Source organism: Gekko japonicus, unplaced genomic scaffold (assembly GCF_001447785.1).
Source record: "Gekko japonicus isolate JY-2015 unplaced genomic scaffold, Gekko_japonicus_V1.1 scaffold46, whole genome shotgun sequence".
Classification (NCBI taxonomy): Eukaryota; Metazoa; Chordata; class Lepidosauria; order Squamata; family Gekkonidae; genus Gekko; species Gekko japonicus.
The window spans coordinates 1543858-1564996 of record NW_015169173.1 but is presented as its reverse complement, the minus strand read 5'-3'; the positions used below and the strand labels follow the sequence as shown (position 1 = coordinate 1564996).

The 21139-nt window shown below is 41.3% G+C and overlaps 1 protein-coding gene across 1 annotated transcript in view; it reads left to right on the top strand.

Annotated features, from left to right (window-relative positions):
• Positions 1–747: 747 nt before the first annotated feature.
• SLU7 (SLU7 homolog, splicing factor) overlaps positions 748–21139 on the top strand; it is a 30168-nt gene continuing 9776 nt past the window's right edge. Inside the window, exons 1-11 of the mRNA XM_015415839.1 lie at positions 748–795; positions 5083–5249; positions 6310–6463; positions 7208–7288; positions 8140–8304; positions 9578–9646; positions 16091–16138; positions 17404–17535; positions 18338–18435; positions 19755–19822; positions 20666–20805. Coding sequence (XP_015271325.1) covers positions 5086–5249; positions 6310–6463; positions 7208–7288; positions 8140–8304; positions 9578–9646; positions 16091–16138; positions 17404–17535; positions 18338–18435; positions 19755–19822; positions 20666–20805 — 1119 coding nt within the window. The 5' untranslated portion in view covers positions 748–795; positions 5083–5085. The remainder of the gene's footprint in view (positions 796–5082; positions 5250–6309; positions 6464–7207; positions 7289–8139; positions 8305–9577; positions 9647–16090; positions 16139–17403; positions 17536–18337; positions 18436–19754; positions 19823–20665; positions 20806–21139) is intronic.

The window sequence follows — 21139 nt, the reverse complement described above, 5'->3', positions numbered from 1 at the left end:
GAGTTTCTTGCACGGGGCGGGCTGTGAAGCCCATGTAACTCTCCAAGCCGCCTACATTAGAGTAGCGACGGCAATGTTGGAGGTTAAGTACATAGAGGTAGCCGTGTTCGCCTCGTACTGCAGAAACAACTTTTTATTTAAAAAGTGTGGCACTGACAAATGTATTGTTATATAAGTCCACTTCCTCAGATGCAGAAAGTGTACTTTCGGTTGATACATACTTTCCTGTCCCTCCCTTCTACTCTTTGTAACTTTGGGTTTGTATAAATCTCTGTCAACTGAATTCAAAACGTCACGCATCTGATGAAGAGAACTGTTGAAAGCTTTGTGATGCAGTACATTCTTCAGGGGTGTAAGATACCCCAGAATGTTTTCATCGAAATCAATGGTACTAAGCATATACTATGGGGCTGCTTTTTTATTTAGTACTGAGATACTCGAGTACTAGTCAGATTACAGAACAGCGCTGAACTGAGAAAGGTGGTCCTTTAAGAAGAGATCGATGACATAAAGACGAGACTCATAAATTGTCGTCCAGGTTAGCAACACTTCCGGTTTAAAATGGGACGAATTTCCTACTTCCGTTTTCAATGCACGCTATCCCCACCTTTCATCATAGACACTAGTGGCCTAGAGCGATTCCACGCTACAATCATAGACAATGGCCGCTTTCGATGTCTCACCGGAAGTTTATCATTAGTGACGTCAGTATATCTTCCCATATTAGGAAATAGGGCTTCAACGTGCATTGTGGGAAGCGGAATTGGTGGCGTACAATTAATGCCTAATATTTAGGTGAGTTGGGGTGGAAGGCTCGCGTAATATCTGGAGGCCTTGCTAATATTGTGTTTTTTTTATAAAGACTTGCTAATATGTATTAGATTAGTACCATGTATGTGTTCCTGGTGACTTCGTTATCGAATTGCTTTCAGTGTAGTTGCCTTTGTCCGGGGTTTTCATATGAGGGAGTTGTAAATTCGGATAAACAAACAGGAGACCCGCGAGATAGTTCAGGCTGGCCCAAGGTCCCCTACTGAGGTTTTATGGCAGAGCTGGGATTTGGAGCTGGGTCTCTCAAATCCTAGTCTGAAGCGCTTAACCACTGCACACCACCTGGCTGTTCTTTGGTGGCTGCTGTTGAACAACAGCAAACAGCTGGGCCTGAGTGACTCGTGGAAGTTATATGAATAATAAGTTGGCTGTTGGTTTTTGCTAGGCTTGGCTACAAGGGGTTTTTCCTCAGAGGCTAAAAGAGCCGTGCTCCCTCCTCCTCCTTTTCACTAACAGAAATCAAGGCTGAGAGCATTTCTTAAAGCTGTGGGTGCTCATTCTCTTTGAGGAATTTTTAAAACCTGTATATTTTTTAGTTTTCAGACAATTCTGCAGACCTGGGGCTTTTCTTGGGTTTGTAGAAAGATGTGTTTTGTCTGTTTATGGGTCCAGTCTCTGGTTTATACACCCAGAAATGGGACCATGTTGAAAATGTACAAGCAGAAACCCACAAGGACTTGCAGGAGGCATCTCACTTCCCCTGCCCCCACTATTTCCTCTTTCCTTATCCTGAAACCCCCCAGGACCTCTACCCTTTTCCTCTTTCCTTCTCTACTTCTAGTGTTGACAACATGGAGATATCTTGGGAAAACAGTGGTTCTCCCGACTACAGAGATCAGTTCCTCTTCCTTTAAGCTGAAAAATTCCTGGAGATTGGGGGTGGAGCCTTGGGAGGGCAAGGGTAGCAGGGAAGCAACCTCAGCAGGGCAGGGGGTTTTTTCTGGGGGAATGTGCTCAAATGGAGTTCTGGAACCTCTTTGACAAAATTCTTTTAAAAATGTTAAAAAGTTCATGTTTTCAGTGTACAGATTGAAAACTTTATTTTCCGCTTGAGAGTTCCAGCACCTCTTTTCCCCCCAAAAAAAGCCCTGCAGCAAGGTATAATGCCATAGAGTCCACCATCCAAAGCAACCATTTTCTCCACAGGAGCTAATCTCTGTCATCTGAAAAGCAGTGTTAATGCTGAGTGATCTCCAGGCCCTACCTGGAGGTTGGCAATCCTAGTTCCCCTGGAGGATGGTGTTTCAGTTTATTGCTATTGCCTTTGAAAAGAAGAATTTTTAAAAAGCTCTCAGCATATGGCAGATAGTTGATAAAATGGCCTTAAGATGTGCCTGCCAAGACAGAGACCCATGAAATACTATGCCTAGGTATTTAAAGAAGGGGCATTGTTCTATTTCATGAGAATTAATGGTCCATCTGTGCTTAAATCTGTTATTACCAAAGATGACAATTTTTGTTTTATTGTAATTGTTAATTCCTCTCTATCACAGTAGTTTGCCAACCTAACTAGCATCCTTCTGAGCCCAGTTTTGGTAAAAGACATGATTGCCATATCATCTGCCTACAGCAGGACAGAAATTTTCTGCGCAGTCAATGAAAAGGGGGGGGAGTTCTGGGATTCCATGGCCTGGACAAAATCATTGATATAAAAATTAAACAGAAAGGGGGCCAACAAATAACCTTACTTTACACCCTTCCTTAATGGGGTAGGGTCCGTAAGAAAGCCATGTGAACCCACTCTTACCCTGGCTGTGAGATTGGAATGTAGTTCCTACAGTATCCTAAAGAGCTTTTTATCAAAGTTTGTTTTATTAAGTTTGCCCCATAGTCTTGATTGTTCAATGGAAACAAAGGCTGAAGGGGGGTCAGCAAAAGCACCGTAGGGGCATCTTCTGTAATTTTGGTGTATTTCTGAATCAGGGCCTTCAGTGTCAAACAGTGATCAGCTGTACTGTGACCATTACGGAAACCTGCTTGTTCAGGATTGAAAAGCTTTGATGATTCTGCCTAGTCTTCCAACTTGAATAAAAGGTGGCATGTATATAATTTAGAAGAAATATCAAAAAGACTGACAGGGTGATAATTGGCAGGGTTTTGCTTATTGCCTTTTTTAATAAATAAGAATTATAATACTTTGTTTCCAGATGGAGGGAACAGTACAGGTACAATTCAAGTATCATACAGTCAAATAACAATTTAAATATCATACATATCTGAGTTAGGTGAGTTCATGTGGTTTCTCAATTCCATTAATTGCTGAGAGTTGAGAAGAGCTTTAATTTTATTGGCTCTAGAATAACACTCCATTTAAGATGTTGTTTGTCTAAATTAGATCCTATGTTATTATATCATAGCGTGGATGAAAATTTAATAAGTGTAGAAAAAAGTATAAACTAGGGCAAATGATCATTCTCTGGTCCATTGTGAATGTCAAAATGCTGAATCCTAGGTAAAAGAGACAAAGAAACCAAGGTATAATCAATGGCACTAGCACTGTTAGAGCTTAAAAAGGTATAAAACCTGTTAGAATTATCATATTCAGTGTCATGAAGGCTATACAAACCAAATCTAAAAGCCAGGTTCAGAAGGTAAACACCACTCTTGTTCAAAACCCTATCCAAGGAAGACCACAAAAGATACCAAAAGTTCTCCGGGTTGATTTGTACCTTTCTGATAAAGCCGTTGATATCCTGGCCCACTCTGGCATACCACTAGCAGGATAACAGCACTGGGGAGTAGTTCTTCTGCTTTCTCCAGTGTCCATTATTGATACCAGCAGACTTGATGCCAGCTAACTTGCATGACTGAACTAGGCCTGGCTGTTTGCTACTGTTCAACAGCAGCTGCTCTATAAAAGTCAATGTGGTATAGCGGTTCGAGTAGAGTCTGGGAGACCCAGGTTCAAATCTCGCTGAGGAAGCTCAATGGGTGATTTTGAACCAATCAAATACTTTCAGCCTGATCTACCTCACAGGATTGTGGAGGAGAATAATGTAAGCTGATTTGGTCCTTACTGTGAATAAAGGTGGGGTATAAACTAAGTAAATGAATAATAACTATAGCTGAAGATGGGAGGCAAATAAAAGGAAGGCTGGTGAATGAAGAAGAAGAAGAAAAAATGAGGCATGGAAAGGGGAGAGGATATAGGAGTTGCCAGGGGGAAGAAAAGAGGAAATAGTGTGGGGAGGGGGAACCTTTTAAAGGCGTGAGGGTTCCCTATCATGCAAGTGGGTCTGGCCCAGTGGCTAGTACCACACAACTGGGCCAAAGTTTTCCTAGGTAGAGGCTTCCGGTGGGGGGGGGATAAGGGGAGAGAGACAGCTTAAGAAAGAGGGGCAGATAAAGGTACGTTGGCTGTTGGAGAAGGAGATAGTTACGATCTCCAGGTTAGAAAATTCCTAGAGATTTGGGGGTGGGGCCTTGGGAGAGTGGGGTTTAAGGAGGGGAGGGACCTCAGAAGGGTGTAATGCCATAGACCAGTCAAGAAGGCAATGGAGTAATTTGAGCCACAATTTTTGGTTTCTTCTTTCTCTGAATACTCAGAACTTGCCAAGCCTTCACAGACTGTTGTTTAGAGTCTTTAGCTAGCTGTGGGATGTTATTCAGCCTTGAAGTAAGGCAGTACATTGAAAATATAGATACAGGCAGGACCTGGAGATATCACAGAATTAAAGCTGATCTTCAGACAACAGAGATCTGCCCCCCTGGAGAAAACACCACCTTTGGAGGGTGGACTCTATGGCATTATATGTGGCTGAGGACTCCCCCAACCCCAAATCCTCCCTCCTCAGACACCACTACAAAATCTCCAGAAATTTCCCAACCTGGAGCTGGCAACCCTAGGCAGGCCTGGTCCTAAGGAGTCCCCCCTCAAAGGCCAAAATAGGCCCTGCCCCCTCTCCCTGCCTTTTACTGACAGAACCAAGCTTGGAATACTGTGGTTTCCTAGCAACAGCCACTGAGGAAATCTGTTGCTTAAAGCTACAGGCACTCCTTTTATTATTTTGAGTTTTTAAACTGCCCAGCATTTTTGGTTGAGTTTGTTTTTTTGGCTTCACGTTTTTCTGCAACAACTGTCTTGCCCATTCACAGCTCCAGTCACCAGATTTAAGTGTCCAACGATTTGGCCAAATTTACTATTAGAATATAAGATAGTTAAATAACCTGATTTTAGATATTATTGTTTCTAATGACTGAAGGGGTTTACACCTCAACCTATATCTCTTTTTTTTTTTCGTCATCAAAAAGACTATGGCATCTGGGAACATGGAAACAATAGCATCTAACCCTGCTGGAGGGTCAAATGGCTTAGAAGAGCCTAAAAAAATGACAAGGGAGGACTGGAGAAAAAAGAAAGAATTGGAAGAACAGAGAAAACTGGGCAATGCACCAGCTGAAGTGGATGAAGAGGGAAAGTAAGTCTTGTATGCATAATATTTTTTTCATGTGTGCTGTCAAAGCCCTAGCTGCTCCCACTGTGTTTCTTTCAAACCACTTGGAGCTACCTTTTTTGACTGGATGCTATTTAATTTTTAATAGTTGGTATACTTAGAAAGAACTTGTTGTATCTCTTGAATGTTTGGTATTGATACTACTAAATCAATCACTTGCTGATGAATTGAATGTTTACATGCTATCCTCTTCAATCTCTACAATTCAAACAAGAGAAATGGAAATGTTGAAATGTGGGGTTTGTTTTTTAAAAAGCAGTGATAATAAAGTGGTAATAAAATAACTTGGGTTGGGGGTTTCAGTGTGTCAATTGTGTTTTTATGTATGATTACTTGCAGTCTAATCCAATGCACATTTACAGGATATACTCCCTAATTAATAACCATAGGATTGCAGCTTTCAGATGTTGTCTGTTGGTACCTTTAGGCTGTGATCACACACACTAAATAATCCATTTTCAATCCACTTTCAGTGCACTTTCAAACTGGATTTTACTGTGTGAACTGGCACAATCCAATTCGAAAGTGCACTGAAAGGGGATTGAAAATGGATTATTTAATGTGTGTGATTGCAGCCTTAAAAGAGAATGTTGTTTTCCTGTATTAAAACTGCAATTCTATGCCCAATTATACCAGTATGAGCCCATTTAAATCAGTTTTAATCAATGAGGTTAGACTGGAGACCCTGCACTGTAACTTACTGATCCTTTATTCATGGTTTTTTCCAAAGAGACCATTTCTAATGTCTCGGTCATCCTGTTCTCTTGAACTTTCTGTTTAAAAGCAGCTTGACTGGTATGTTCCTTTCTAAAGCTGTTTTTCTGTGCATCTCCTTGTCACATGTACAAACCCAATATGGTTGGGTTTTTTTGGCAGCTATGGTTTGACTCTCCTTTCTGAAGTTGTTTGGCTCATTGAAAAAAAATTGTAAAAGAGCATGTTGTTAAAGCACCCTCCCATATATACTTCACTAATCATCTCTGCAGTATCTCTGTGTTTAAACAGTTTTTGTTATTTATTACAGAGACATCAATCCTCATATTCCTCAGTACATTTCCTCTGTGCCATGGTATATAGACCCTTCAAAAAGACCTACACTGAAGCATCAGAGACCCCAGCCAGAGAAGCAGGAAGAATTTACTCCACAAGGAGAATGGTATAAGCGAGGGGTCAAGGAGGTAGGTGACATAATTAAAATACCTTACAGATTATTTAACTGCCTCAGATGATTCAATTGGGTGTGATGGAGCAAGTAATAAATTTGCTTTGTTTTACTGTTTTCTTATTACAGGAACTCACAAGCCAAAATTCCATGACAGTTTAGCTTGCTTTCTCAGTACCAAATGTTAATAGGCTGGTTGGTTTGGCAGAAATATTTCTAATGAATTCAAACTGACTTTGTCGTAATCTGGTTAGTGGAAGGGAGAAAGTACACATACTCTTAATAACAAATATTGCAGTATGTGTGGTTGTATTTGAAAAGTTCCTTCATGCTTTCTAATGCTGGTTCAAATGCTGCAGTTTCTCTCCTTACCATGGGGAAAGTGACAATTCTGTTTACATTTTCAGTTCAGGGGAAGAGCCATGTCTCTGTACTAGAGCAGTGTTTTCCTTGTAGACAGTTCCATTCCTGGCCTTTCCAGTTATTAGAATTTTTGGTAGTGCATGCTCAGAAGATTGCCTGAAATCCTGAAGAGCCACTGCCAGTCAGAATACAGAGTTATAGGCTAGGTGGACCAATGGCTTGATTTGGTATAAGTTAACTTATTCCTTTCCAGTTATTAGAATTTTTGGTAGTGCATGCTCAGAAGATTGCCTGAAATCCTGAAGAGCCACTGCCAGTCAGAATACAGAGTTATAGGCTAGGTGGACCAATGGCTTGATTTGGTATAAGTTAACTTATTTTCTTTTTTTCTGTTTAGAATTCTGTTGCAACAAAATACCGCAAAGGAGCCTGTGAAAACTGTGGTGCACTAACACATAAGAAGAAAGATTGCCTGGAGGTAATCATTACCATTATTGTTGTTGTCCAGATTGGGGTTTGGCTGAATTAATAGCCAATCTCAAAAACATCATGGTGGGTAATGCAACTAAAATTAAGTCTTTAGAGAAATGGCCTGGTTTCATTTGTCAAACATAAGATTGCTCCAGTGCTACAGGCTGGCAGATGCCAAACAGCCCTTCTTGACCTCCTCAGAAGCTTCCACTACGAATCATGGGACGTGCATGAACAGAAAGCCACACAGGTCAGGAGGATTGCAGTGAGGCAGAGGAATAGGGCAAAATTGCCCCCTCCCTCCTTTCCCATACACATAGGCCCTCTCCATTCTCCAGCATCAGCTTCTCTATGGTCAAAAACAGGCTGCTGAGGGGGAGCATGGGAGACATCTGTCAGCCAACGCATTTTAGCAGTGTACCATGAGGCCTACAGAGTAGCAGGTGCACAGCTAATGTAAGAGTCATCACTAGTGAGGGGCCATGGCTCAGTGGCAGAGCATCTATTTGGCACGTGCAAGGTCCCAGGTTCAGTCCCTGGCATGTCCAGTTGAAAGGACCAAGTGATGTGAAGGACCTCTACCTAAGACCCTGGAGAGCTGCTTCCAATCTGAGTAGACAGTACTGACCTCGATAGATCAATGGTCTGATTCGGTATAAGGCAGCTTCATGTTTTCAGTCAGCTCTCTTACAGGCAAGGAAAAGTGGACAAGAGCACTTTCTGTCCTGTGTGCTAATTTGGTTGAGATGTGTATTGATTTATAGCAGAGAACTTAAGGAAGCATGAATAAATACTGTGGCTATTTGACTTCCCAGAAGATAGGAAAAAAGCAGAAGTGTTGTGCTTTCTTCCCATCAGAGACCTAGAAAAGTTGGAGCAAAATTCACAGGAACAAACATTGCACCTGATGAGCACATGCAGCCTCAGCTGAAGTTTGACTATGATGGAAAAAGAGACCGCTGGAATGGCTACAACCCAGAAGAGCACATGAAGATTGTAGAGGAATATGCCAAAGTTGATTTAGTAAGTACAGTTTGTTTTTTCCCTCCAGAGAAACTAACAGTCACTTAGGGGAGCTGCAACAAACTTTGGTACAAAAAAAATACATAGTTTGTTTTTCTTTATTAAATTCTGAACAATTGCCTGACAGAGTGAATCAAAAAATCTGCCCAATGGGGCCATGGGTGGGGTGGATCCAGGGCCAGGCTTTGACAGGCACAAGAATTTCCATCCACAAAAGCAGGATTTCGAAGGACAGTTTAGGTTACAGCAAGAGTGGGGAGCTGAAAAAGTCATACTCCGCAGGCAAAAATCTGTGTACCTGCATAAACACGGTGTTGGATCCACATCATGCCAGGCCCTCCCGTCTTCCATCGTGCTCCAGAGTTTGTTTAATTTCATGTTCGTTGCATCGATGACACTCTCTAACCATCTCATCCTTTGCCGTCCCCTTCTTCTTTGACCTTCAGTCTTTCCCAGCATCAGGGTCCTCTCCAGTGAGTGCTCCCTTCTCATTTGGTGGCCAAAGTATTTGAGCTTCAGTTTCAATATCTGGCCTTCCAGGGAACAGTTAGGGTTGATTTCTTGGTTTTCAATAAAACCTGGTTATTGGTATCCTTAAAGCACACTTTGATTTAGACCATGGTTGACAATGAGCAAGGAGTTGGGACGAACTGCTGGAAGAGGGTGCAGGAATCCATGCGGACTCCAGTTTGACAGTGAGCTTTATATTGTGGCATGTTGTAATTAAATGTTCTAAGTAATACTGTAATCACTGTATCTTCTTCTTGTGGTAGCAAGGTTTATTTTTTAATGTGCCCTACATATTTGTAAGTGTTTTAAACTTTGTGGAAGCTTTATTCTGTATGCTTTATGCTTTTAAATGTCTGCTGTAAATTTAAAAAGTGCAGTACATATGCACTTTACCTTTGTACCTAATTGCATTCAAATGATAACTAGGATTTTTAACAGTTAAATTGTGTATGTATTTTTGAGCATTTGGAAATCTGAAAAGTAAGGGAGGAAGCTCACCCATGTCTCATGTGACACATTTATTCCTGTCTTGTGAGGGTTATCCAGACTTGGCAAAAGTCCACAAGAGAAGAGTAATTTTCTAGTAAAGGATGGCCTCTGGGCTCTTGAAATCAGAGGAGAGAAGCACTTGCCACATCACTGAGATGATGTGTTTCCTAACAGTTGGTTATTGGTACTAAGGGTAAAAACGACTAAAAAGTTGTTATTGTGGAAGTGTTTAGTATATTGTAAGTAGTAATCCTGCTTTTCCTCTGACATGTAGGCTAAGCGCACACTGAAAGCACAGAAACTGCAAGAGGAGTTGGCTTCAGGAAAACTGACAGAGCAGGTGGTAGGTACATTTTACTTTATTCAGGTTTAGCAGCCCATAAGCCATGCACCAAAAGACATTTAAGGTAGGTGCACTGGAAACAAACGTGTTACCCTGAAACTTGCCCGTAAAGTCATACAAATGCTGGAGAAGGCTTACTCAACATGTAGTGCTGTTCAACATCTAGTTAAGGAATGCTGAGGAAGCAAAGTGAGGAGGCAAGGCTTGCCTTTCATTCCATAGAGTCCAACATTTTGAATGTTTTCACTAGGTGGCAGTGTAATTCTGTCTGTTACTCTGAAGCTTCCCATGGAACGAGAACCGTTTCAGGATGGGATGATGATTTCATTAGGATTTTGCTTCTGGGATGCAGGGACTTCCAATCACATGCTTTTTCATTCTTTTGAAATCTAACTACAAAAGCTGAAAACAGAACTGCTAGTCTGTACATAATATAATATTGAAATCAAAATGTCAGTGCAAGTGCAAACACAGAAAACAGCATGCACGGGCCAGTAGGGATGGGCTTGAACTGCATTTTTGCAGTTTTGTTTGTGGCTGAATCATGAACCAGTACATCGGTTTGTGAACCAAGCTGGTTTGTATTGGTTCATAACCCTGCTTTCTGCTCCCTGCCGCTCAGCTGTTTTTTTGTGAAGCTCCAAGCCATTTATACCCCTGCTTTCTGCTCTTCACAAACAGCCACAAATTGCCTTAAAATTCATGGAAGTTCATGGTGGCTCTTTAGTTCACAAACATCGCTTTGTGAACCACAAACCGGCCAAAATTTATGACAAACTTTAGTTTGTGTGTTGGTTTCATCCCTACAGTCCAGCATGAGAAATTTGAGAACAAAAATTACAGTGCACAGAAGTAGCTGTACAAAATAGCCAATAGTAACTGAAGTCATTTATTTTTATGATGCTATGGCATTAATTTAAATCCCTCCCCTGACTAGAATTTTTATTTTCAGGGAGATGAGTGTATTCTATCAGTTCAGTCAGTCTTTTTATGTTTCAACTAGCCTGATACCCATGCTTCACTATGGTATTTAAGTTCTCTAAATCCAGTTAAAATACCGATGACGTGAAGTCTGAAATGTAACATTTGTTGTAGGAATTCTAATGGAGAAGATTGTAGTGTAAGAAATTAAGTGAGACATACGTACTTTTTTTTTTCTCTACTGAAGGACCTTTGTATACTACATTGGTGGTTCTGCCCTCAGGTGCTAGGATCACCAGGCTGCTTGGTGAGCTCACTCTGGAGCAGGCAACATAGAACTGTCCATTTAAGAAGCAGTCATCTGTTAAGTCAACTGCCACCTTTAACGAAAGTGATGGCCTCTCTACTTGTGTTCCTGGATTGTTTTGCTCACATGGAGACTGTGTTGTTCTGAGTACCTCAGGGTGATTTCGCTGATATTTGGCCTGCACAGCTCAGTGCCCCACAGGAGTACTATGTACAAATATCTTTGCTGCATTCCTAAGTTGCCTCCTCCTTGTATCGTTGGCGTATCTGGCTCGACTTTTGCTAGGAGCTTTCTTGGGGGCAGTAAGAGGTGAGAGGTGTGGGGGGGAGTTGGTGTGAGGGGGTGATGATGTGGTGGACTTTCTTCAGGTTCATGAGGGAGGCACACATCGAAATGGCTCCTAGAAATGTCCTTTACTATCTCCCTATATAAACATTCATTAACTCAATTGCTATGCTAGAATTTTTGAAACATGTCTATTCAGGAGACTTGAATCGCTGATTTCTGTAACTGTCCTCGACTGTCTGCAGTCTCTTCTAACTGTGTTTTAACCTCAGAACACTGAGATCCACAGCTGAGCAATCAGAGGGAGGTGGGTGCAAGCAGGCAGGTTTTACCTCAGAACTCTGAACTACACAGTTGACTAATTGGGGGTGGGGGCGGGCAAGGAGGCAGCAGCCTGCCAGAAACATGGGAAATAATTGGGGGAACACATTTTGCCCCTTTTTTTACCCCCTTAGGGGTCATGTTTCTCAGAAATCTTTTCGGGGGGGGTTGATGTCATGGTAGGAATGTACTCCCCTTATTTTGGGTTTCTTGGGGTAGGGGTTTGGCCTGTGCATTTAATTGGGGGGGGCATACCCCCCTTTTTTTCTTTTACAAAAATGCTTCTCATTTATGTTACATTTAAGAAGTGGGACATAACTACATATTCAAAACACCACCCGAGCAATCAGATATTAAGCAAGTTCATATGAACCAATTTTCTAGAACCCACATTGTGAGAAGTTAATTAACCTAATAAAGGAAACCAGTTTCTACAAATGTAGGGTATATTTCCATTGTGGGTGGGAGTGTGACTAAGCTGGGCCGGCAGCACCTCTAAGGTGATCCAGTCTGGATATTGAACACCTTTAAGGATTTTATTTAATTTCCCCCATCTGAAATATGCTTCTGAGCTGTTAAAATAAGCCTTTTGCGGTGCTTTCCTCTAAGGTTGGGTGCTTTCTGCTTATTGCAAGATACCAGTGCTGCCTAAGCAGAAAGCACATATCACCAGACAAATGCATGAAGATAGTGGACCCATTATTGTCCTGTACAAAAGTTGGGGCAATATTTTGGCCTGAAACAGTTTAAGGGCTGCTGGCAAATACTGCCCTCCCTTGGTGCGTAAGAATTTAATTATGGTCTGGGCAGATTTTTGTCCTAAATTAACCATCCATGATGAGCCATTCTTGCCCCAGTCAATTGTAATCTCCCTTCTCATTTGGTGGCCAAAGTATTTGAGCTTCAGTTTCAATATCTGGCCTTCCAGGGAACAGTTAGGGTTGATTTCTTGGTTTTCAATAAAACCTGGTTATTGGTATCCTTAAAGCACACTTTGATTTAGACCATGGTTGACAATGAGCAAGGAGTTGGGACGAACTGCTGGAAGAGGGTGCAGGAATCCATGCGGACTCCAGTTTGACAGTGAGCTTTATATTGTGGCATGTTGTAATTCCACAGCTTAGAGGGAACATTGAATACCACCCCCAGGTATTTGAAGCTTGCGACCTGCTCGATCCTATGCCCGTTGATACTCCAAACCCTTCTTTTAGTTCTTTTACCAAATGACATAATTTTAGTTTTCTGATAGTGAAATGTTCTAAGTAATACTGTAATCACTGTATCTTCTTCTTGTGGTAGCAAGGTTTATTTTTTAATGTGCCCTACATATTTGTAAGTGTTTTAAACTTTGTGGAAGCTTTATTCTGTATGCTTTATGCTTTTAAATGTCTGCTGTAAATTTAAAAAGTGCAGTACATATGCACTTTACCTTTGTACCTAATTGCATTCAAATGATAACTAGGATTTTTAACAGTTGGGGGGGGTTTGAAAATCAGAATTTTTTAAGTCGCTGATCATGTTATTAATATAAAAAATAAACAACAATGGGGCCAGTACACATCCCTGTTTCACACCTTTTGTTGTTAAAGTAGAGTTTGAGAGGTGCCCTCTCCTGTTACATCTAATCTTAAATGACGTGTTAGCGTATAAGGCTCGGATTAAATATAGGAGCCTTTGATCTATAGTTGTGGCTCTTATTTCTCCTATAATTTAGACCTCGAGTTAGAGTCAAAGGCCACTTTAAGATCAATAAATACTGCATAATCAGTCCATGACCGAGGGTGGATCTTCCCTCCCTGAAACCTGCTTGCTCTTCGGCAAGTAATATTTCCTGTTCAGTCCGGCTCCATAAATTTGTCTGCTAGGTGGCTGGCATAAAGTTTGCCGATTATACTGAGCAGACTGATTGGTCTGCAGTTAGCTGGATCGTCTCGCCTTCCTTTCTTAAAGAATGGAATTACAATCGGCTGTCCCCACTCCTTTGGAATGCATCCTGTGGCATTGATGTAGGTAAAAAGCAAAGTCAGGAGTGGAGCCCACCATTTAATGTTGTTCATTAGGAGTTCAGGAGGAATGTTGTCATTGCCTGGTGCTTTTAGGAATGCTGAGGAAGCAAAGTGAGGAGGCAAGGCTTGCCTTTCATTCCATAGAGTCCAACATTTTGAATGTTTTCACTAGGTGGCAGTGTAATTCTGTCTGTTACTCTGAAGCTTCCCAAATTTGTGGAGGGGATTCTTGAGGGGTATCGGTATATATCTTACTAAAGTATGCTTCCCAGGTTTCCGCCATAATTGTTGACTCTAAAGGGAAGGTGTCCTTTAATGCGCATTTAGAAGTTATCTTCCAAAAGGTTGTAGACTCTTTTTCTTTGGCAGCCTGTATTAAACGCTCCCATGTCATTCTTGTATAAAGAGCTTTTAAATTAAAAATAATAATCGAGAATCAATATTCAAAGTTTCAAGTTTTCTCCAAAGTAATTATCTGGAAACTGAATCAAATGCACCTTTTAGATCAATAAAGGCTGCATACAATTTTTTAGTGCCTAATTTCATACATTTATCAGTCAGGAAAGTTAAAAGAAAGCAGTGATCTACAGTAGAATTACCTTTCGAGAAGCCGGTTTGTTCAGGACTGATTATCTGCTGAGAGTATATCAATGTTTTTAACCATCTTTCTAGAAATTTGGCATATAACTTGTCTATAGATAAAAGATTGATCGGCCTATAACTTTCTGGGCAATTAGGATTTCCTTTTTTTAAAGATAGGAGTAATAATAGAATCCAACCATGACTGGAGGATCCTTCCAGATTGATTAATTAAACTTAATAGATTAGCTAAAGGTTAGGGTCACCATTGAGGGTGTTTGGAAAGCATTTCTGACGGGATCCCATCAGGGCCCAGAGCCTTACCTAGTTTCAATTCTGAAATCAAATCAATAATTTCGTCTGCAGTTATCGGAGGCCAGTTGGGAATGTCTTCTGGGATAGTGTTATTGGTATCTAGTGAGGTATTATCATGAGCATCAAAGATTATGTTGTAGTAATCAATCCACATTTTAGGAAGGATGTTAGGACAGAAGTTATGCTATTCATATAAGAAGATACAACTTGCCAAAAGGATTTATTGTTATTAGATTTTAATGCTTGGAGTAGTTCAGACCATTTCCTATCGTAAAACAGCCTCTGTTAAGGATGGAATCATGTTAGAAGTTCTAAGGATATCTAGTCTGAGATTAATTCCACTGCTAGATCCTGGCAACTAAATCTAACAAGCAAGTTACTTTATTATGCATTGTATCCTCTGCAAATTATTTATTTAAAATATTTCTATGCCATCTTTCCTGTCAATTCAGGGTCCCCAAGGCAGCAAACATAAAAGCATGTTAAACATTAAAGAGCATTTAAAATACAAATATATAAAAATATTTAAAATATAAAATGCACACACAGGGAAGGGGGCTAATAAGAGTTAGTGACAAAACACCAAATAAAACAAAGTCTTCCGTTGCTGGCAGAAGACAATGATAGAAGGAGATAACCAAATTTCCATGGGGAGGGACTTTCAAAGTTTCAGTGCCACAGTCAAGAAGGCTCTTTCTTAGGTTGCCTTCCATCTAGCCTCAGATATCGCCAGGGGCACCCAAAGGACCACTGAAGGTGACCAGAGTGGTGGATAGGTTCATATTGAGAGCACAGTTCTTTAAGTATGCTGATCTCAAGCCATTAAAGGCTTTAAAAGTCAATACCAGCACCCCGAATTGGGAGCCAGCACAGATGGAACAAGATTGGAATGATATGATCCCCACGACCCCCTCCACTCAAAGTTCTGGCTGCAGCATTCTGTACAAAGTATAACTTCTGGACAAACTTCAAGGACAGCCTCATATAGAGCCCCCTTAACTATTTTTTCTAAGTTGGCATTGAGAGTGAATTGCAGTTTTAACTGATGCCTTGGAATTATACATTTACCACCATTGGCATATTTAATATAATGAACATTTCCCTAAAACTATGCACTATCTTAGTTTTGACTTAGATTTTTATTTGAGAGCCAGTGTGGTGTAGTGGTTAAGAGTATTGGATTAGTATCTGGGAGTCCTGGGTTCTAATCCCTGCTCGTGCCATGGAGCTCACTGGGTGACCCCAGGCTAGTAACACTTTCTCAGCCTAGCCTACCCTATAGGGTTGTTGTGAGGATAAAATGGTGGAGAGAACAGTATGTAAGTCCAAGTTTCCATTGGGGAGAAAGGCTGAGGACAAATGAATTAAATAAATAAGTTCATTTGTCTATAGAGAGGCATGATCAGAGAACAGCATGCATAATATCTTTTTTTTTAAGGTTTCATTCATTGGCTTCTGCTGTGGCTTGAAAAGCTCATCAACTTGATGCAAAACTATTCATTGTTTTTGAAGTATCTTATTAAAAATGTCTTGCAGGTTGCTAGTCTGTTTTGTTCCGTGGCTTTAACATTTGGTTTCTAGTGAGTACCTTTAAAAAAAAAAACTGCTCCTTTGATTCTTCTCAAGCCAGGTGTTTCTTTGTCATCCCACGTCACAGCTTTCCTTTGCAGTTTGGTACACTATGCTGACATGTCTTTCTGTTTGCCATAGAGCTCTCCAAGGCATCAGTGGGGTGAAGAGGAACCAAATTCACAAACGGTAAGACAGATGTCACTCTGACCTCAGTAGTCCAGGCTAGCCTAATCTCATGAGATGTCAGAAGCTAAGCATGGTCGGCCCTAGGTAGTATTTGGATGGGAGACCACCGAGGAAGTCCAGGGTTGCACCACAAAGGCAGGCAATGGCAAGCTACCTCTGAATGTCTCTTGCCTTGTAAAACCTAAGTCAGCTGCGACTTGAAGACACCTTGCACCACCAAGATACATGTCACAGATTGAAGGAGGAAGAAAATTGATCTCATTCAGAAGGGATTGACATGGATATGAGCTTTTATTCAGTGGCAGAGGGGGGGCTTCCACCAAATTTCTCCTCCCACTGCTTTGCCCACTGTGCTGTGCATGAGAATGTTCTGATCTCCAGGAGCAGCATTTCAAGGAGCTCAGCGGGTAGCAGCAGCAAGGGCATTTTAAAAACACTGTCTAATTGCATCAAAATGAATTAATCCTGGTCTTTTAGCTGTTCTGTGTTGCATGTGTACCACAGACCTGCTGGAAAGATGTTCAGCATTCAGTTGCTCTCCTGCTGATCTAAGAAAAAACATGCAGGAACAAAATTGCTTTTGGCAAATTCAGGACCCCTGAATATTTACTTCATTTGTACCCTGCCTTTCTCCCTACTGGGAACCCAAAGTAGCTTACATCATTCTCCTGTCCTTCATTATTCTCATAACAAACGTGAGCCTGATTTGAGATCTTTGTCTGACACATCAATCTCCAGTTCTAACATATTTATTACCTATGTTGTCATCCCCCCCCCGTTGAACCGAAACAGATTATAACCAGAAACCAGCTTGTCATTCTTTCGATCTGTTAAAAAATTATTCTCACTATTTTGCATGCTCATCTAACAGGCCACTTGTATATACAACTATGATATGTAATTCCATTTCATCATCTGATGAAGTGTGCGTGTACATGAAAACTCAAATCTTGAATAAAACTTTGTTGGTCTTGAAGCTGCCATTGGACTCTAACTTTGTTCTATTGCTTCAGACCAACACAGCTGCCCACCTGGATCTAACTCTAACCACTATGCCACACTGGTTCTCAAGTGTACTAAAAATGCATGTTTATGATGCAAGAAGGCTGGATTCAGTCTACCGCTAACAAAGTTGTTTTTATATTATCTTTTTATTTTCTTCAAAGGTTTGACCAAGCAAACTTACTTGGCTAATTATGCTAGTGAGTTCTTGCCTTTGGTGGTAGTCTTTTGTATCTTTCACTGTTTGTTTTGTATTTTTTCAGGAAAGAGATCATAACAGTGAAGATGAGGATGAAGACAAATACGCAGATGACATTGATATGCCTGGGCAGAATTTTGACTCCAAGCGGCGCATTACAGTTCGGAACCTGCGTATTCGAGAAGATATTGCCAAAGTAAGCAGAGATCTGCAAAGCATTGTGCTGCTGCTGTTACTCTAGTAGCCAAAGAAGAGGGCAGAATTCTGTCTTCGTTTAGTTTTCATTCAAGGATCTAGCAATCATCTTCTGTGTGACTAATATGTACCTCTTAAAACACAGAATCAAAATAATTGCTAGTGAGGTACAAACACTCCTTGTAAAGTCATCTATGTGAAAATAGTGTTTAGGTAAGAGTATTTTATTTTAGAACAGAAGAGAAGATAAAGGTTTGTTTTTTCTTTGCTTGGAAACAATGATGAACTTATTCAGATTTTTGGATTGCTAAAAAGATGGTGGGTTTTTTTAAATCAACATCTTTATTAGTTATGCATCTGGCTGCCTGCAGCGAGTTAAAATACCTCCAGGTGGGTGGAAATAGAGATGCACATGTGGACACCATACTGCCATTTTGTAGTTATAGGGAGATATTCTATTAGAACCACATGTGTGGTTCTCTTCATCTTTGTAAATACATATCTGTTAGTCATAAGCCACGTTGTCTTCTCAGGGAAGTTAGAACACAGAATTGCAGCTGCTCTCTCTGCAGAGGCACATGCCTGTCAAAATGCTGTGGATGTGGGACTGGTAACGGCATAAAAAGGAGTAGTAGGGAACTGGAGGGCATCTCACATTTTTGGGCTAATGGAGATTTGCCAACATTTGGGAAGAGGGCCTTATTTGGACTTTATTGTATAGCTCTGTTACTTTAGAAGCTTGTTAGCAAATTCTCTGCACAGGAGATTCAAATTTCAGAGCTGGTGTTCTTGTGTCTCTTCAGTACTTGCGGAATCTAGACCCCAATTCAGCATACTATGATCCCAAGACAAGAGCAATGAGGGAGAATCCATATGCCAATGCAGGAAAGAATCCAGATGAGTAAGTCTGAAACTAACTTGCTTCCACTATTGAAGTATGTTACGTTACACAAACTGCTCCCTATACAGGTGTACAACCTTTCTTAAGTACATCTAAAGTTGTCTGTGTTTCTTTTGGGACTTCTAAGCCTATGTATACATTGGTCAAGCTTGGAACCATATTTCTAGAAATGGAAGGAAACAACATTTAAATAATACACATTTATATAGAATAAAAGAATAAAAGGGATAGCATGAAGAAAAGCAGAGATATAGAGCCAATTTAAAACTAAGTGGTTGAGAAAGCTAGTAAACAATCCGGTCCTCTGTAAATATACTAGGGCCAGGGGGTGGATTGGAGCCTGAATGGATAATAAAGGGAGAATGTAAATGTAAAATATATTTTGCTTGTCCAACAAGAAGGGGAAGAGTCCCATGGTCTAGCATTCCTTGAAGATCATGGTGGGGGGATAGGCAGCCCTTAGACACGAGATCCCTTGCCTGTGTGGAAAAGACAAAAGACTAGGTTGGGCGATGGTAGAAATGGACCTAGTTAATGTCCTGCTTCTGTGGGCAGGGCAGGGTACCTGCTTTCATTTTGGGTGCAATTGATTTGGGAAGGGGGAGCACATCATTCACAAGTGGAGTTAAAGTACTTACCTGGCATCCAAGACAGGACTAACAATAGGTGCCTTGGGGCTCTCCTGGGCTTAGCTGGCATTTTATTTCCCAGATAACGTTAACGTTTTCTTTGATGACAGGCAATCTGCTTTCTAAAATGGGGGAGAAACCCTAGTGGCTCTTTTCCCTTGCCTAATAAGGGGGGGGGGCCTCCTGGGGCAACAGTTTCCTTATATTTTCTTGCAGAGATATTTTGGTGCCAATTAATTCAGCGGTGGAAGTTCCAGGAGCATTAAAGCATTTAACTCACAAGGAACAAATGCAGCCTGTCTTAAAATCTCTTCTGTCCCTGACTGGCAGTTTAGGGAGATAACCTGTGATGCAGGAGGGTGGCAACATGTGGCTGCTTCATATCTCATTTTACAGATTGCTTGCCTGGAGACACTCCTGTGCCTGAGTAGATGATGTGCTTGGTTGGCTTCTTGCAGCCAGAAAGAGCAGGTTATGCAAATGGTTCGCATTAATGAGCAGCATCTTTGCATACATGGGAATGGCTCTTGAGAATCACTCTGAGTTTTCACATACATAATGAGAAGCACTTCCGAGCCTCAGTATCCGTGGTCAAGGAAGATGCATTGCTAAGTAATAATTTCATCTGTTGGGACGGGAGGAGATAGTCATTGCAATAGTTACAAGGTCTAATCCTATTTTTTCTTACAGGGTCAGTTATGCAGGTGATAACTTTGTTCGTTACACTGGGGATACCATTTCAATGGCACAAACACAGCGTAAGTATTATATATGGTAGTCTGATATTTGCTGTAATAATGCCACCCATCTGTTCTTGATGGAATATATTAAATATTTATTTGGGGAGGACAGGCTGGGTGCCTAAACCACGTGGAAGGGAAAAGTGTGAGTGGACTTCTAAGGACAGTGTGGGGTACTTCCAGAGGGGGAAGGAGCCCTCAGGATCCCGGGGGAAATTGGGAGAGGCCAGCACCAGAGGATGACACCCCAGGCCCACCCATGATACTTACCTTGAGATGCTGGTGCATGTGGGTGAGGGAGTACAGAGCAGATACAGTACCCATAAGGGGGAAAAAGAGGAAAGGAAGAGCCAGAGGAGACCTTGGTCGGAGGCCCGTCTCCTGACTGGTGTGACACATACCTTCTGAGCCCCCAGGTTCTACCCACCCAAGGATCCTTCAAACTGAGAGAAGTCAGTTCCCCCTTCCAGTCCAAAGGACAGCTGGTGTTCATTGATCACAGAGACCATGCTCCCACAGACGCCTATCCCCATAAGAGTCAGTTCAGGTGCTCAGGGCTGCTTTTTCCCAGTACAAACGGGTGGGGCGGCAGCTAGGGCAACAACTGTCTCCATGGAGCTAAGCTTGGGGGTACCAGCAACAGGCCCTGGTCTCCAGCCAGGTGTATCTGAACTGGAGCAGAGGAAGGTCAGTAGCACTGGCTGCATGGAGCTGGGAAGCACTGGGGAGTGAAGAGGGAGAAAAAAATAAGAGATTCTGCCTTCCCCCTCCCCCCATGAAATTTATATAGAGAACTGATTAATATCTTGAAATTAGTTGGATCAGAATAAATTGAAAACATTATCTTTTTTTAATCTCAAGTATTTGCTTGGGAGGCTTATGAAAAAGGCTCCGAAGTTCATCTCCAAGCAGATCCCACAAAACTCGAACTCCTGTACAAATCCTTCAAAGTGAAAAAAGAAGACTTCAAGGAACAGCAGAAAGAGAGCATCCTGGAGAAGGTAAGTAATATTTATTGAAACATATTCTGCACTGTCTTCCTCGTAAGGGGCTCAAAGGGGTAGTGTGCTCCCCCAAAGATGTATATAAACAATAATAAAACTGTACAATTTGAGAATGAGCCACGAACATTTTAAAAATCATAAAACGGAAAAGTGTAATATTTCAACCAGTCACATCTTTCTTAGAAGCCCCTCCTAAACAATAGCTTATAATATCTCCAGATAAAGATTTTATCACCTCTTCTGGAAGGCTGTCCAGAAAATAGGCTGCTATACTGGGAAAGCCCATGAGCAGGCCAAAAGCGGGTCTTCCTGCCCTGAGAGATGGCACAGT